This window comes from Temnothorax curvispinosus, unplaced genomic scaffold (genome assembly GCF_003070985.1).
Source record: "Temnothorax curvispinosus isolate PA1 unplaced genomic scaffold, ASM307098v1 QBEX01013138.1, whole genome shotgun sequence".
In the NCBI taxonomy this organism is placed as follows: Eukaryota; Metazoa; Arthropoda; class Insecta; order Hymenoptera; family Formicidae; genus Temnothorax; species Temnothorax curvispinosus.
Genome location: NW_020222918.1, coordinates 423,142 through 440,564, shown reverse-complemented (window position 1 = coordinate 440,564; position 17,423 = coordinate 423,142). Strand labels below are relative to the sequence as shown.

The following is a 17,423-nucleotide window of genomic DNA, read 5'->3' as shown; positions in this document are numbered from 1 at the left end:
CCCTGCTCCCCTCCCCTCTTCGCCGACCGAGGGACATCGCCTCGATCAACCGACCGACGGATTTAACGAGAGAGCCATTTGGCGCACGTGTGACGGCCGGTTTTTTTTCACCCTGTTCGTCTCTCACGGTCGTGGAAGATGGTGCGCGTCGTCCGATGAAGGTGGGGCCGCGCGACGAGGCGTCGCGGCGCCGTGACAATGCGGAAATATGAGACTTCCCACGCCGACCGGATCTCACCGTCGTCTTCGTCGGCAGTGCGCTCGCACCGATGCGACTTACAACGGTCGCCGACGCGTTATACGTCCGACGTCCATTGAGGAAAAATGGGTGCCAATCAGTCGACCCGGAGCGCGCCCACCCCCGGAGAAGAAGGTAATACTCCGTCTATATATGGCTCGCGAAGCGAAGACGGCGCGAATCTTTTATGAGCCTCGCGGGCACGTTACGCGGAAATGCTGACAATGAGCATATAGGCTCTCGGTTGCACACACGCGCACACGCGTATACCTAATGCGGTCGATTCTGATATTTTATGAACGGAAACAATGGGCGCGACTCTCCGCTTCAAGCACGAAAAGGGGTGTTTGGCCTTCTAGTCTAGTCGCTATATAATTATCTTACACAGCATGAAAAATGCCTATTTTTTAATTATATTTTTCTATATATTTTGTTGCAAAGGCGAGTGTATAAAGTAACGTTAACAGTCGCTTTCAAGCAACGAAGAAAAAAAGTTATTCCTTTATTACGATCTAATTGAGCTCGTTATAGCGTTTACCTAAATTTAACTGGCGGAGGAGTCAGCATCGACGCTAAAGATAGCAGCTGATCAAAGCTGGAAAAGCTATTGACCAGAAGCTGAATCAATCATTACACAACAAAGACAAAAAAAAAGACAGTAATGAAGTAAATTACCTTGTATCCAGATCTTGATCTCGATTGAAGGAAATTTTCTCTTATAGCGAGAATTATAAGATTATATCCTTGAGATATATTTACTACCGAGACGTTATGAAATAGGTATGTAGAATATATTAGTGGAGATGCCGCGCCACGTTATATCGCCTCGCTTGGTATCTACGTGTAATTCGCATAACTCGAATTCTTGCTCGAACGGATACGCATCGATAACATGCACCGTTTCACGGAGGATCAGCTTCTTCTATCACGTTTATGCCTCGCTGGGGCTATAACTTTCGCGATATCTCGCGAGAGATGCGCGATACGGCGCGACGTTGCGTGGAAATCTTCGCTTTTACGACTCGATTACAGAATATCGAGCTGTTGCCGGGGGCTATTAATAAATCTTTTCTGTAGTATATCGCGCGACAGTCCCACGGACGTTTAATTTCACCAGGAAAAATCCAATATTCAATCCCATTGTAATTAAATTCCTGGAAAAAGAGAGGCGTCTTCTTCGCGACTCTGTCTCCGCGCGATTCGCTTTTTAGCTCCCGATGTGACGAATGTTGAAAATGCCGATCTTGTTTTTCGGATTCGTAACTGGCCAACCAGCAACTTTAACGAAGTCTCACATCTATTTTTAATCTATATTTATAATTAAATTTTTAATAATATAGAATTACGAAAAAATTATTTATGTCCGAAGAAATTATGTCTACGCAAAAGGAGACTGCAAAATTACCTCAAAATTGATTAACTTTATCGTATGTCACACTGTTTAAATTTATAGTGTCGAATTATACTCAATTTGAATGAACAATTTTTAACCATTATTCCTGTAGTCGCCACTGCTCCTATTTAATATCGTCGTTAATTAACTAAACCAATGGAGTTAAAATACTGTTTTATGTGAAAATAATAAATTTCGACACACAGTGTAGTTTGGTAGTTAAAAATAGAAAAAAAAGTTATATAAACTCAAGGTATCGGTTTAATTTTCATCCTTTAATATTTAACAATGCACATTATCTCAATTATCGTACCCTTATTACTTCAAAGTTGTTTAAGTTTGCTACGGGCGAGAACATCAGTTCTCACGTAAGTCGAATCTGGGGAGGATCAAGCTCGAGATTCTCAAGTTGCTCCTATGCGCTTCTCCGGTTATGCGGTTTGGCTATTTCGGGAAGACCGGAACTGCGTGTTCGGTGCAATATAAACTACGCAATCTATACATCCGGCGAAATCGATCCCCGCCAGAATCCCTGCCGCGCGGGGGATCTAGTTTATATCGACGCTGCAGTTTCCAAATAATTTCACATTTTTCGCGGAAGCGATAGAGCCGGCCAAACGAAACCGCTGCTAAAACCGCGCTTTCCACGCTTGCCAAAGGGGTGGTTTAATTGGCGTATCTACGAGCCGCTGTGCTTAACAAGACACCTTTATGTTTCGCGATAAAGGGTGATTTTCAAATTGCCAATGCCGACGAGAGCCGATTTCGATTAGCATCGAGTTTAACGTATACCTAATTGCAGAAACACGAAAATACCCCGTGCACCATTACGCGATTATCCATCGACTGTTAGGATCGCGCTTCATTAGCGGGAGTCAATGCGCTACTCACTCACCGTTAAATTCGCATCCTCCCTCATTGACTTTCATTTCTGTGTTGCAGTGAATTTCGATCATTTTCAAATCCTACGCGCCATTGGGAAAGGCAGCTTCGGCAAGGTAGGTCACGAGTTGTTTTCCAGCCGGATCCACACAACGGGGTGCCCGCTATATCGTTACAAATCGAGCCCCGAGCGTTCTCGCGGCCTTTATTCGCGAATCGCGAATTCGACGATTTTCAGATTGCGGCTTCCCGCGCCGTTTATCTCGACAGGAATCCTAACGGTCGGTTTAACCCGGCACTACTCTTTTACATGCGCGATAACAGGCGCCCCGTTGTTCTCCGCGGTCTCGCTAATACGTCGAGTCGCGAAGTAATTTACACGTCGCTTCACACCCTCGCGGAAAACGCTTTTGTACGTCAGGAAGGAACTATAGAATTTTTGTCTTCTTGTTAACACACCGTGGCTCTTTTGAGTTCGCGCGTAGTTGCACGTAGTCGCACGTAGTCCATTAACCGCGCGCCGAACGCGTTTATAACGTAAATATATTATTTGAAGAACGACGCACGGACCAACGGGCGCGCATTTATTCGGTACGTAACGTAAAACACGGCGAGCGCGAATTGCATTTATGCCCCTATAAAATGCGTTACGCTCCCGATCGTAAAAAAGTGCGTTCCACGACGCTTTTATATCTATCGGATAAGGTCGCTGCGAAAATTCCGAAACTCGTTCCCTCAATTTTTATGGGGGAGCGAGTACGCTATACGCTTCTCCATAATTCTTGAATAAATATTAGAGTGGGAATTAAATTTATGTATAACGGACGAGGACCACTGTCGTTCGCGGCTTGAAATTGTTTTCGGTTTATTCCAGATTTTGTTTTTACGGAGACACCGCGAAATGTTTTCTCTCAAGTAACACGTGGTAATTAGAGCGATACAAAAATTAGCGTAAAGTAAACATCAACGCTACGGTCTATCGCAAATTGCCCAGGTAAATAAACGAACAAGTTTCAGCTCCTTCCCTTTATTATTATTCTGCAAGGGAAATTACATATTCCGTGAATATTGAATTTGCCGACTCGAGAAAACTCGCAGACAGTCAAACGCGGTTTCCAGCGGTTGGAGCGGAACGGCACGAATTTGCCGGGCGGAATTAAATTTCGATGCAATTTCTGCCACACACAGGTCTGCATCGTGCAAAAACGTGACAGTACCGGCAATATGTACGCCATGAAGTACGTACATAAAAACGAGTGCGCGGAACGGGGCGCCCTGAAGAATGTGGCGAGGGAGGTGGAGATCCTGTCGAAGTTGGAGCATCCCTGCTTGGTGAATTTATGGTTCAGCTTCCAAGGTAAATCGTCTTTCGAGACATCGATCACACCCCCGAGTCATTCTTCCAGATCTCGTGGGAAACGCGTAAAATATACACAGGTGTGCTCCAAGAGGTCCTAGAAAAACTTCTTCACGAATCCTTTATTAGCTTTACCGTGTTTCATCTCTCTCTTTTGTCGCGCCTCGCGATTTGTGAAACGTTGACAGTACGATATTTTCGCCGAGAAAAATTCAACCTTCAACCTTTGATCGAAGAATCAAACAGATTAAGGTTCACACTTTTTCTCTAAAAAACACCAAATTCCAAGAGAGATTCATGTCAAAGCAAGCGTTGTAAAAGACAATTTGTAATATATGTTTGTACAGCTACGAATTTTAATGAATGCTAAAAATTGTAATATTCCATTGTGAATTAAATGTATAACAATCGCTTTTTATCATAAATTAATAAAGATCGCGATAATTAACGCAATGCAGAGTGGTGCATGGATAATTATTTCGCGAATTCAGACGACCCGCGAGGAAACGATCGCGGAAATAGCGAAACGTTTGTGGAATTAAATTTGAGTATTTATAAAAAGGACCCGAGGCTCTCTGAATATTTTAAACTGATTTTTATCAAACGTAATATCTCTTACTGCTCTTTAATTTAATATCTTTATAATTAAATTTCGATTTTTTTTGTTGAGATCAAGTTTATCCATTCACGTCTTTAAGAAAGTCTTAATTTGTAAATTATTTTATTAATATTACAAGAATCATTTATCACTATAATTTTCTCTTTTTTCACTAGAATCCAACTCGAATGATATTTCCATCACGCTCGCACGTTAATCTTTACAGTGACAATAGACACTGTAGATTTTTTTTTTACGTAAAAAAGGGAACAGCAAATATTAAAGTGCGAAACGCACGATATTTTCTTTATCACGCGAAACCATAGGCACGATGTCTCTTTTTCGGGTTTTTTATTCGCGGTAGACAAACGCGGATTAAACGATATTACGCTTATCTCGCAAAAACACACAGCACTTTATTGAAAGAAGCTGTTCTCTCGACGTCGGGAATACGGACGGGTGCAAATATTTATGCAAAAACGAGCAATATGAAGCTCGCAGTTGCCGTAAAGACTTTAATGAGGGTTCGTCAGTCAACCGACTCTTCAGAGATGGGTCATATATTAAACTAAATATTCTAAACGAGATACACGCACAGACGCGGCTTGTAAATAACGAGACTGTGTTATCGAATTTTTTGTCGTCAAAGAGTTTAATGGATAGGCCGCGGATTTGGATAACAGAAGAATGCGATCTAAAGAAATCACTGGGATTTTCCGCATAAAAAACTGATGATAATTAAATAGAAGCAAATGGAAGAAATAATTGCGATCTCGCGAAATTAAAAAAAAAAAAAACATCTGTCGTGCATTTGATATCTTTGCAACTTTCAGGACATTAATTATTTCAATGTTGAAACAATAATTACACGGTTTGTTAAAATACATTTGGTAAATAATAATTACAATTTATAAATAATAATTATAATTTAATTTTATAAATAATAAATTTTTGAGAAATTTCTCTGGGACATCTATTTTGCATAAGTTTATATCTATGTACATATGATATATATATATAGACATTGACATTAATATGGTAACCGTGCGACAATTAGCTAATTACAATCGCCGTGTACAAATACCTTGTGTCTATAGAATAATCATGTTAAAAGTTTTTTCATACCGCGTGGCTATCGTACTTTCTATTTTCATTCGTGTCATTCGAAGGATATCGTTCTGCACCACATTTTCCAATATACGTGATTTATACGTGGAATATACGAGGCGAGCTAACAGAGGCACGTGGATAGAAATTGAATGTAACGTTTAATTATAACAGAAGCTTTGTGTTCTAATTCCCTGATCGTTAAAGGTAATTTATGCAAAAAGGTAATTCTTTAACATTTTAGATTGTATCTCGACGGAAGAGTATCATTAATGAATATTTAGCAACGCTACCGAATAAAAAGACGGCAAATTATGCATAGCAGAATAATAAAGTCACGGCGATTTTGTGTAAAAATGACGTAATTAAAAATTACTCGCTGAGAATTTATTCGGCAGCTGCCCCCGATTAACGTTTTATACGCGAACCAGGGAAATTACCATCATCGTATTCATCGATTTTCATCGTTCGAACGTTTTTAACAGGCGCTGCGTCATATACATATTATGTATAATTCGCGCGTGCGGTTTCGCGTCGCGTCTGCTTGCCGAGAGGCAGACTCATACCGCGTAAGTATTGTTCGGAATCGGTTTTATCGCTCGCACGTGAAAATAACGCATACTCTGTGCTTGACTGTACTGGGTCAATATTGATCGGTCAAGCGTTCGACGTGAAGCCACCCGCCGCTTTCATCTCGCGAAAGTGACGAAAAAGGGGCAACCTTGGGGCTTGGGGGAAGAGGGGGTGCGTAGAAGAGAGGATTTACGCGCCTGTTACGCCTGCCGTTTTTGTCGCAGACGAGGAGGACCTCTTCATGGTGTCGGATCTGCTTTTGGGCGGCGACCTGAGGTACCACATCCAGCAGGAGGTTGTGTTCGGCGAGGAGAGCGTCGTGCTGTTCGTGGCCGAGATCGCGCTGGCGCTCGATTACCTGCAGACCCACAGGATCATCCATCGGGATATCAAGCCGGACAACATACTGCTGGACGAGGAGGGTGAGTCGATGATCTCTCGAACTCTCACCTTTATCCGCGCAAGCTAGCTGCACTCGACCGCGGTCGCGCGAGAATAATAATACGGGATAAGGATAATTAATCTCGAGCTCGAGAGAGCTTAATTCCGCAGAGTGGGATTTCCCAAAAAGTTCCTTTTCCCGCTTATCTCGGAAAAACATCCGAAAATCTGACAGCGATATATCTTGTCGTTTTTCGTAATAAGTGCAGATAAAGCACAAATATCTCTTATTTGGTAACTTTATTTCGGGGTTTAACTCGTTAAATTATTTGATTGTTTTATTTACATAAGCTCAGCGTGTGTGTGTGTGTGTGCATTTTGCATTTATATGAGGCGTTATGAGAGCTTTTAATTATTAAAATTAATTATTAATTTTAGATTAATAAACTGATATTTAATTATGATATCGCGTAAAATCGATACGTTAATATGCGTCTATTAAATAAAGCTGTACCCTGTAGCTCATTGTGAATTTTAACGGATGAGGAAAGATCGCGTCGCCAAAGAGTTTAAAAGCACGACGACACAATCTTCGCGACAAACAAATCCGTTTGACATCCCCACTTCTATTTCAAGCCACGGCTTTAACAATGGCCAGCTGATCCCTGAGTTTCATTTAACACAATGCGAAAGTCGTACTCAATGTAAACATGGGATGAGACTCGCGTAACCGTGTCTGCGGTGAATGTGGCTCGCGTAAATAAACTTTGAATCTGATCGCGGTAACGTGCTTGCACGCGCCCGTTTTACAAATCGGGCGTAAGAGCAAATAATAAAATTATCGACGTACGGGGGAGGAAGCGAGAGAATTTTCCAGGAAAAAGGATAAATTTTTGCAATATTTATCATATTTTTGTATTCAAATAACCGAAACTAGTCGCAATCGTGCGCAACGTTTTCGTGGATGGGCTCTTCTGTTGCACAGCAATTTTCTCCGAGACAATCCATATTTAATTTATATTGTATCTAACATTTGTGCGAAAAAGCAAATAATAAAATCATTGACATACGAGAGAGGAAGAGAGAGATTTTTCAGAAAGAAGGGTAAATTTTTATTTTCTCGTTTGCAATATTTATCATATTTTTGTATTCAAATCATCGAAAGTAGTCGGAATCGTTCGCGGGAGCGCTCTTCTTGTTGCACAGCAATTTTCTCCGAGACAAATCCATATTTAATTTATATTTAATATTCGTGAATGAATAACAAGTAATAAAATCACGCGACAGACAAAGCAAGATATTTTTCGGAAAGGAGGGTAAATTTATTTTCTCGTTTGCAATATTTATTTTTGTTTACTTCTCGTTTATCTCGTTTATCATATTTTTGTATTCAAATAACCGGAACTAGTCGAAATCGTGCGCAACTTCTTTCCTGGTTGTACAGCAATTTCCTCCGAAACAATTGGTGTTTAATTTATATTGTGGAAGCCCACCGTACGAATCTGATGCCGCAAATCTCGAAATAGCCGTCATTAAACCAGGGGGGTCAAGCTTTCCACCGACACGTGCTCTCGTTTGCATATCAAGCGCCGATTCCGAGGTCCGGTCTCGATGTCGCGGTGCCACCGCGGACAAACGTTTCTAATCGCGCGCCCGTGATTCGGTTACATCTCGGAGCGCAAGCAAGACCCGCCCGGTTTATCGTTCGGGCAACTGAATTTCGCCCGGCGAATGAGATTATTTGCAAATTCGCGCGGGCCCGCAATGCGAGGAGCAATCGCCGGGTTTTAACGGGATTAAGCCATCGGCTGCGTTCGCGCGCCATTCATCCACCCGCGTCCTGTCCCTCGTTCGCCCTCGATCCCGGTGAGATTAATATACGTATTCCTGTGAATGTGGATTTAGCAGACTGTGGGCGATACCTACTTACGAGACGCCTTCGCGACGTCACGCGTGCAGCGCGGAAATTGCCTGCGAGAAACACATCGCGGCCGCGCGTCGTGAAGACGCGATCGCTAATTGCAACGGACGTCATTCGCTTCGCAAGCAGAATTAATATATTGCCGCTCTCTCTCATCCCGGCGAAGGATTTTCTATTATGCAGAGTTCTGCAGTGGAATAATAATCTCAAAGTATATTGCCTTTCTTGATTTTGAAAACTAACTGACAGAGAGTATACAAAGAAGCTTCATTTCCGATAATATCGTTTGTTAGGAACAAAATGTGAAGATTTCGAGGTGCCTACGAGATCTCAATGCGGCTCGGGGAGTCGTGTAACAAAATAAACAGGGGAAAATTTTATTATGTATTTTTTATCGGTTATCGATACTCCTTCGCGTATCTTCGGTACTTCGCTCGTCTCTTTCAGAGTTCCTCCGAGAACGACGTAGCAATGTATAAGAGGTTCTTCCCTTCGCTTATCAATGCGGGAAATGTTGCCTCTCACTCTCTCACGACTCCGAGCCGGGATTCAGAAATTATCGGTGACGCTTTTTCCGCCTTGCTTCCCCGGCGATATCGATTTATTGTCAAAATGCGCCGGAGGCTGCCGGGGAAATAAAAGCCGAGCAAATCTTGAGAGCGACGCTAAATAATGCAGACGCGTCTCGAGTTCTCGAGAGCCTCGGCTCCTCGGCTGCTCGTAATTTATTGCGCATTTGTTAATTGAGCGAACCGAACAAGTACAAACAGAACAAATAGCAGAAGCGAGACCAAGCCGTAAGCCAAGGATTAGATTGCCGCGATCCAAGGCCCCTCGCCACTCGAACACCACGAAAACTCTGTCAGCATAAACGTTGGGGGAATGATATATTCATTATATTCGGTTACGTCCGCGCGATTGCCTCATCGATTTTCCGCCAAACGAAAATTAAGCTCGAGGCGGTAACGACGGCGAACAATGCGTTGGGTACAATATACCGCCTACGACGAAGTTACGAAATCGAAAAGGGAGACACGAGATGAGCAGATAGGGTTGGCGAGACGAAAAGGGTTTGTGCGTGCTCATGCTGAAGGTCGGATCCGCTTTAACAGAAAGGATCGACGGGGTGCGACGGGGAAGGAGGGAAGGGGCTTGTCTCATCGGGAAGTGCCTCGGGGACGTGGAGAGAGGCACCGCACATACATCTACAATTCCGCGAAGAAGGGAAACCGGGGGGGGTGGATGGTGGTCCGCGGGGAAAGGGGGTAATCCTAATTTCCTCCTGCACCTGGCCGACGGCTGTTTGAATCCCGAGATTGCCTCTGCATCATTTAAAATTACGCACCCGGTTTCTCGGCTCTTATCGCTTGGTTTTCGTGTCCCATCTAGGGGAAAATATCACGTCGTGCGACGCAGGGCCCATTCTATACCGGGGAAAATATTACCTTGAGGACACCGGCGACGGCAAAACCAGCTGTTTCACACTGTGGATTCAGGCCAGACATTATCACGATCGTTGAATGTACCGGGGACCTCGAAATCGTTCAATTCGATCGACTTGTATGAGGTCGACTTCGGAAATCGATGAAAAAGCGAAAAGCGTCTCCTTAGAAACTGGATCCGCGAGAGGATTCCCGAAAGCCCTTTGTGCGACGTCAGAGAAACGTTCGTTGAATAATTGCCCGAAAGAAAAACCATTACGAGTAAATCTCTTTTCTTAGCACGCGAAAGGGCGGAAGTCCCTCAAAGTCTCTCTCTCTTTAAAGGTCACGTCGCTCGCTCGCTCGCTAATTCCATTGCCGTAATATCATTAAAAATCATTATAATCCTGAATAATTGCGTAGTTGAAGAAGTTAAGATAATTCAGCGTAATATGGCAGAACGAGACTCACTAAAAAAACTTCCAAGTGCTGGTCTGCAGTCCGATTTACAGTCTATCAACTTCGACGTCTTTCCGAGGGAGAACCCCGCACAGAACTACTTTCATTGAAGCCTCAAGGCGTGATTATAATGGCGAACGGCGTAAAATCGCGAGAATATAATATGATAGTCCATTTCTCGCTTCCTTCCGCATTCTGGAGGGGATCCGCTACGCGGTCGTCGCAATTTATCCCGTTAATTTCACCTAAACGCGGCTCCGCACACGCGGAGATCACGAGACCTTATAGTAGGCGGAGGCAATTTAGCAGATTGAAGCCGTCAAATATTTGGCGAGTGGGACGAAGCCGAGGGAGCGCTCCAAAGAAGCGTCCCTAATCTATTTTGAAAATTTACGAGTCAGTGAGTTTCTGCGAGACCCGACGAAGGGTGCGGACCTCCTACATTATTCGCGAGCGAGTAGTTGTTTAAATTTAAATAATGCGTCACTCGTTTTTCATTTCCGTATAGACGTCTGTCGATACCAATACTCAACGGCGAACGCAATGGTTCTCGATTATTTTCCATCGGAAATTGTTATCAAAACTCGCTTTTAAAAGTGATTCTGAAATAAACGTTTAATTTTAGTACATAAGCTCCATTTAAATCATATAACTAATCAACTTGAGCTCTTATAAAATTTAGAGCGTAAATCAGCGTTGTGCGCTTTATATTAAAGACGATCGTGGTTTTTATTTATAAATCAATTGAGTAACTGGTTGCAAAAAGTTAGGTTCAAATCCCGACGTTTCTCATTCTTGTCGCTGAACAATGATGAACGATCGCGTTTCAATGAAAAGATTTCGCTTTCCGTACGGAGGTCGTCAATTTTTATATCCCTCGCCTACGTCTACAAGGTAGGAAGCCATTCTTCCTGATGTTATATGCAAACTTATACCCACGTGCCTGGTACTAAACCCGGTCACAATGGGGGGGATTGTGTGTTATTGCAATATGTATATAGCGGCATCGGAGTTCATTCTCTCTCTCTTTCTCTCTCTCTCTCTCTCTCTCTCTCTCTCTCTCTCTAGTTTACATCGTGGCTCAATCCACATTGTGGTCGACGCGATGTTTAGAAAATGGCAACGAATAAATATTGCGGGAGTAGCGTGGCGCACGCGAGAGAGAGCTTCGACCATTACAGCGTCGGAAAACCAATATCGCGCTCGCGCGCGTGTGTGTGTGTGTGTGTATGTTTGCGTGTGTATCCATCCCTTAATAGTTCTCTGGTGGGTACATGGGTACAGCTGTGCGATGTAGTTAGGGTTCGTTAGGCGTTCATCCCGCAAGAAACATCTAAAGATCGCGAGCGCGCACATGTATTATTCACACACATTAATTGCCATTATTATAGCGCCGTGCATCTTTTTATAATACCCCGAGCGAGGGCTGGGAACCCCGAGGAAAATATACTTTATCGCCTCTGTAATTTAGATATTTAGAACGATGAATCTTGGGTTGTGTGGTAAGCACGTCGCAGGGAGTCGGGAAGTTAAATCTTAATCCAAGATTTAATGCATATAAAAGAACAAATTAGTGTTGTTTATTGGGTACGCCTACAACTCCTACAAGGGACTTTTTTGTTATATTTATATTAGCACGTCGCAGGGTCGGGAAGTTAAATCTTAATTAAGATTTAATGAATATAAAAGAACAAATTAAGTGCTGTTTATTGAGTATACGCCTACAAGGGAGTCTTTTTGTTATATTTATATTAATTTGTACGGTGACATTCTGAAATTTTTATTACGTATTAGATTGTGGTGCTACTTTATAATAGATATTAATCAGCAGTCATTACGTGTAATTGCCGTCTCGTGCTTAAGAGGGATGTTCCAAGGCGCGTAAATAATTCACTTGCTTAGTCATTAACGTAATGACGGCAGATTACAAAAGATAGTTATTTACTTGTCTAGGCCACGCCCATGTGACAGACTTCAACATCGCGACTGTACTCGAAGACGGACAGTTGGCGACTTCCATGTCCGGGACAAAACCGTACATAGGTATGTGTGAACGAATAGTCTCACATCTCTTAATTTCTTTTTCCTTCTTCCGTATAGATATATTTTAATTGCTTGAATTCTCACATTCTTCACTTTCAAATTAATTCATTTAATTTCCTCCAATGCCTTAATCTTTATTTCCAAAATATATTTAATGTGTATTTAACTTCAAAATATATTTGACATTTATTTAATTATTCAAATTATCGCGTGCACGCGTATTTTTTTCTGTATTTAATATAAACGCACGTCAGGTTCATAATTTATAATTGCGGTCAACTTTATTATTCTTATAATTTGTTTCCGTGAAGTTAATTATTTATTCTCACACGGAAGCTTTTGCTTCACGAATTGAAGATTCGCGATCTTCGAGCGAAAGCTACCTTCGCATCAATAAAATATCGGTGATACCAAGTGAGTCTCACGGCTTAGAAAAAAAAGGACGTTTTGAAAAGAAGAATACCCCCCTCGTTTTCACGCATCAATTCAAATCCGTCCTTTTATGTCCGCTTTAAATTCGGAGCCGCTCTCGCAAATGACGTGACCGGTACGTTTTCTTGCATTTCTTCTTTTTAACGCGGATCAGCCCCGGAGATTTACATGTGCTCGTGCGAGGAATACGGTGTTCTCGGCTACGGATTCGCCGTGGACTGGTGGAGCCTGGGAATTCTCGCTTGGGAGACCCTGGCCATGGAGAGACCGTATCCGCTTCACTCCACGACGTCCAACAGAGAAGCTCTAAGGATCTTGAAGGTAAGACGCAAGTGTAACGAAATAATAATAATAATAATAAACAACGTTGAATGTCCACGCGAAACAGAAAAAAATGTGTCGCGCGACTCTTCAATTTCTTCCGCCTCGTCTGAAACTACACGGTACACTCGAATTCTTCCGGAGCACTCTTGAGTAACATGTGCGCGTTATTCTGTTAATTAAGGTTGCGTCATGTCCCAGTTGTCACGTTAATTAAGGACTTGTCATGAGCGTGCCGTTGGCGACACGAGCCACGAGCGTATTATATAGTTCTCGCCGGTTCTACCTTGCATGTCCGTCCGCTTGCACAACACCAACATTTTAACTGTCTTGCGACACTCCGGTTTGAAATGATTCCTAAAGTAAATGCGCAGGATGTACGATGTAAAACATTACGCATTCCGGCATCGCATTCGGTAATTACAAAAGATCTTGGAATTACCTATGTTCGTGTTTACGAGAATGATCTAAGTCCCTTTTATTCGGAGATAATCAAGATTGTCGGTCTTGAAGGATTATCTCTCATAAGTTTTATAAAAAACATATGCTTTTTGTGAGAAAGAGAGAGAGAGAGAGAAGCATTGGGTTTTACTATCTTCAATCTTCGTTCGGAACTTCTTGTTTACGCTCATCATATTTTTATGACGGATGCGAGAAGAAAGTCGCGCGACACGAACACCTCGTCTTTCAGGAGGAAAGGCAGTCACCCTCGCACTGGGGCTCGTCGATACGCGATCTCCTGGACCGCCTGTTAACCCTCGCACCGAGCGCCCGAGTGTCGTGCTTGAAAGAATTGAAGCGGGCGAGAGCGATGAAGAACCTGGACTTCGACAAGGTGCTAAACAAGCAGATAAAGCCGGCCTTCACCCCGCCGAAAGATCACCTGAATTGCGACCCCACCTTCGAGCTCGAGGAAATGATAATCGAGACGAAACCCCTGCACAAGAAGAAGAAACGCCTGGCTAAACAGAGGTCAGTTTAGCTTTCGTGCATTGCTCTCTTAAACTCAAATTAGTAAAAATATCGACCAAACCAGTTAAACAGGGTTCTCACTGATTGTGAGTATCAGTGAGTATCATCTCTCATTTTTAGTGCAAACTTTTGAAACTTTCGTCTTACGTCTCATTAATTGCGGTCGAAGGACGTAAGATTTTACCATAATCGCATGTATTTGTAAAAGCCTTTTAAACCTTTCTATATTTTGAGTTGATATTTTTTGGAACAGGTCCTCGTATTTATGGAATAAAAATTCAACGTTTCAATAATTGCGTTTGGATATAAATATAAACAATTGTTTTGAGAGATTGCGTTTCCCTCGAGCCTCAAAATGGGCACGTAAAAAAAATACATGTCTCCCTTGTGTTCAACAATACATTTCATGGAAAAGCAATTCGCTTCTAGACAGTTGTGATACGTTTTGTCAGTTTAAGAGGATTATTTTCCCTAAAATCCCTAAAATCCCTATAATCCTAAAATAAAAAGGGACATTATTTTCTTTCACGAAAGACTCGGAGTAGTTCTAAATTCCATTGTATATTTAGGATTTATTTTTAATTGAACATCTTTCGTTTGCTCGTTTATTGGCCCTTGACCTTTTCACATTGTTTTCTTTCGCGTTAACACATTTTTCTTCTTCTCTTCTATCACGATTAGTATTACGTTGAAAAAAATTATCATTGCGTCGCGAATACGACCCGAGGCACAATGCGACCCGATCCCTAGCGACTGTTACGCTCTCGAACATGTTGAGCTTCACGTATATTCCTCTCGCGAAACTGCATATTACCGAGATAATTAATATGCTAATTGTCGAAGCAATATCTCGACATCCCGTTGCAGGTCGCTGAGGGTCGACTCGGCGGAGGATGCTGGGTTCGCCGATGGGGCTGGCTCGAGCGTAGACACACGGAGATTAGCCTACATCCCGGAATACCGGGTGTACAATCGCGAGCGCGAGATCGAGAGACAGGAGAGAGAGAAGAAGGAGAAACAGTGGGAGGAGGAACTGAACACTGCCATGAAGGGTGCCGAAGAGAGACTCAAGTACGCTTAAATATAAAAAAAAAAAACTTCCTCGAGATTGTAATATATTTTTCTCTCCTTTTTTTTATTTTTTCTTCGTGATTCATTCATCGATATTTTTTATCGCTGACGATTAACGTGTTGCAAATTGAATAATCCCCCGTTTTATTTCCCCGTTTCGCAATATCGCTCGCGACTGTGCCCTCGACTCCCGCAACTAATCCCGAGTCCCGAAGCTGAGATCCCGGAGGCACCACCTCCGCGTGTACATGTCTATGTTAATCTCCCCCAGAGCGACGCGTCTCGCCTTCCCAGCGCTCGCGATATATATCCGTGCCGCAACCCTTTGATTACAGAACAAAGCAGCAACATCTGCCGGCCCAGCGAACCGGAAACCGACTGAGCGTCTCGACGACGAACGTCAAAGCGCGCATAAACGCGTCGCCGAGGCAAGGTCGCCGAGCGAGCACCACCGCGTCCTCGGACATCGACTTCATCGACGCGAGTCCGGAGCCTAGCACGTCTTAGATAACGCCGGACGCTATATTCGACGTAGCCTACCTGCCTGCGACCAGTAGACTCCTTCAATCTTATACGAATGCGCACCGAATTCCCCGACGGAAGTCCTTCGCACTTATCATTAAAAAAAAAAAAGAAGTGTGTCTCTCTAATATTCAATTATTTCTCACGCTAAAATGTAAGACGAGGAAGCGAGATACCATTGTAGATGAAGTTTTTATACTCTTCTTGACAAGATATATAACGACGACATATGACATAGTGACATAGTACTCCGCTCTTATTTTTTTATCTATCGCGATTCAATGTGGGATGATTTATCTTTAACGCCCCTCCTCTACGAGCTCCTACATTGAGTCTTCCCTTCGCAACGCTTGCTTTCGATTATACGCTTCGAAAAGAATCGGGATAAACGCGAGTTTTAAGGCCTCCGTATACTATCTGGTGCTACGACAAAATTATGCTTATCCACGGCGGATTCGTTGTTTTTTGGGGGAAATTTTACAGGTAGACGCTGATAGCGCACACCGGTTACCGGATATCGGTTCGCTAACTATAACTATCTTCATCCGCGATACCCTGAAAATGTGGATAGCAGCTGGAGGTAACCGCACGTCGCCGTAAGCTCTATCAGACTCCAGCAGTGCGCGCTTAATTAATCACTGTACCAGGAAACGTGCATTTATAAGATTACCATCCCGGATTATCCCGCGAATTCCGACTAACAGCGGCGCAAGCTTGTTCTCGGAGCAACGAGAGAGAGAACGGAGGGGGATGATCTTCTTTATTCGAATAGCAAATTTTTTTTTTTTTTTATTTTGCCTCAAAGACCCGATTGCGTTAGACGATCCTTAGAATTAGGACGCACGCCTTTGATAAATATAATATAAAAATTAATCCTTTCAGTACAAATTGCGGTCATATACCGTGCATCGCTTTTAAAAGGGAAAAATTATCTTCCATCTCACTTTTTCCGAAAATCACTATGTGACATGAATTTATGCGCATTGGTATCTTAATACCGTGAAAAACTCTGCAGCGTTAACTATAGAATCATAACGACGAATTACGTTTAAAATGGCGCGAGATAAAAAGAAGGATTACAGATGATAAAAAAAAAGATTTCAAAAATCTTGGTGGTCCAAGAATGCTAAAAGTGAGTCGAGATGAATGTGTGAGAGAGATCAATTTTAACTGACATGGTACTGAAGGGATTACGGCGTACATTAACGACTACTTTGTTGACGGGAGACTCTGGGAACAAAATATGACCTACATATAATAAATACATATATATATATAAATGTTTTGTTCTATAAAAATATATGTTGTTTAGAAGCGAGCTATGTACGAATTGAGAATAAAAAAATATCTTTGACATGTTTATAACGCATTTTGGCGTATAACACCCTTAAATCTCCGCGCAAATTATGGAGAGACGTGCGACAAATAAAATTGCGTTCGACAAAACATGTTTTTCACGCGTAAGCCATATGGAAATCGGAAAAACATATAAACCATTTTATTTTCATTAATTATTCGCGCGCGATTTTATCCCGTGCAATTTCATAAACGAATAACACTCGCGGGATTATATCGCGTTTCACGATATCGAATTACCGGGGGGGGAGAGGGGAGAGCCGTTGAACTCTCGTCATTAGCGATTCACATTCAAGAATTGCAGGTGCAACAGAATTTGGCATTAACCGAGCGTGTCTGCCGAAGGAGCGCCGGATAATCGATAGCACTGGCGCCG

At 42.6% G+C, this 17,423-nt stretch overlaps 1 protein-coding gene across 2 annotated transcripts; it reads left to right on the top strand.

Moving 5' to 3' along the window:
- The first annotated feature begins 228 nt into the window (after positions 1–228).
- On the top strand, positions 229–17,051 carry LOC112463353 (serine/threonine-protein kinase 32A). Of its 2 annotated transcripts, XM_025029720.1 has the most exons (9): positions 229–373; positions 2,574–2,629; positions 3,702–3,870; positions 6,373–6,570; positions 12,284–12,373; positions 12,960–13,126; positions 13,818–14,098; positions 14,966–15,169; positions 15,505–17,051. In XM_025029720.1, exons 1-9 carry the CDS (start codon positions 325–327, stop codon positions 15,674–15,676), a joined length of 1,386 nt encoding a protein of 461 aa, XP_024885488.1. In that variant the 5' UTR covers positions 229–324; the 3' UTR covers positions 15,677–17,051. The 2 variants fall into 2 exon arrangements, with proteins under 2 accessions (XP_024885488.1, XP_024885489.1); XM_025029721.1 differs by lacking the exons at positions 229–373; positions 2,574–2,629 and having other exon boundaries at positions 3,766–3,870; positions 12,955–13,126.
- The last annotated feature ends 372 nt before the right edge of the window (positions 17,052–17,423 follow it).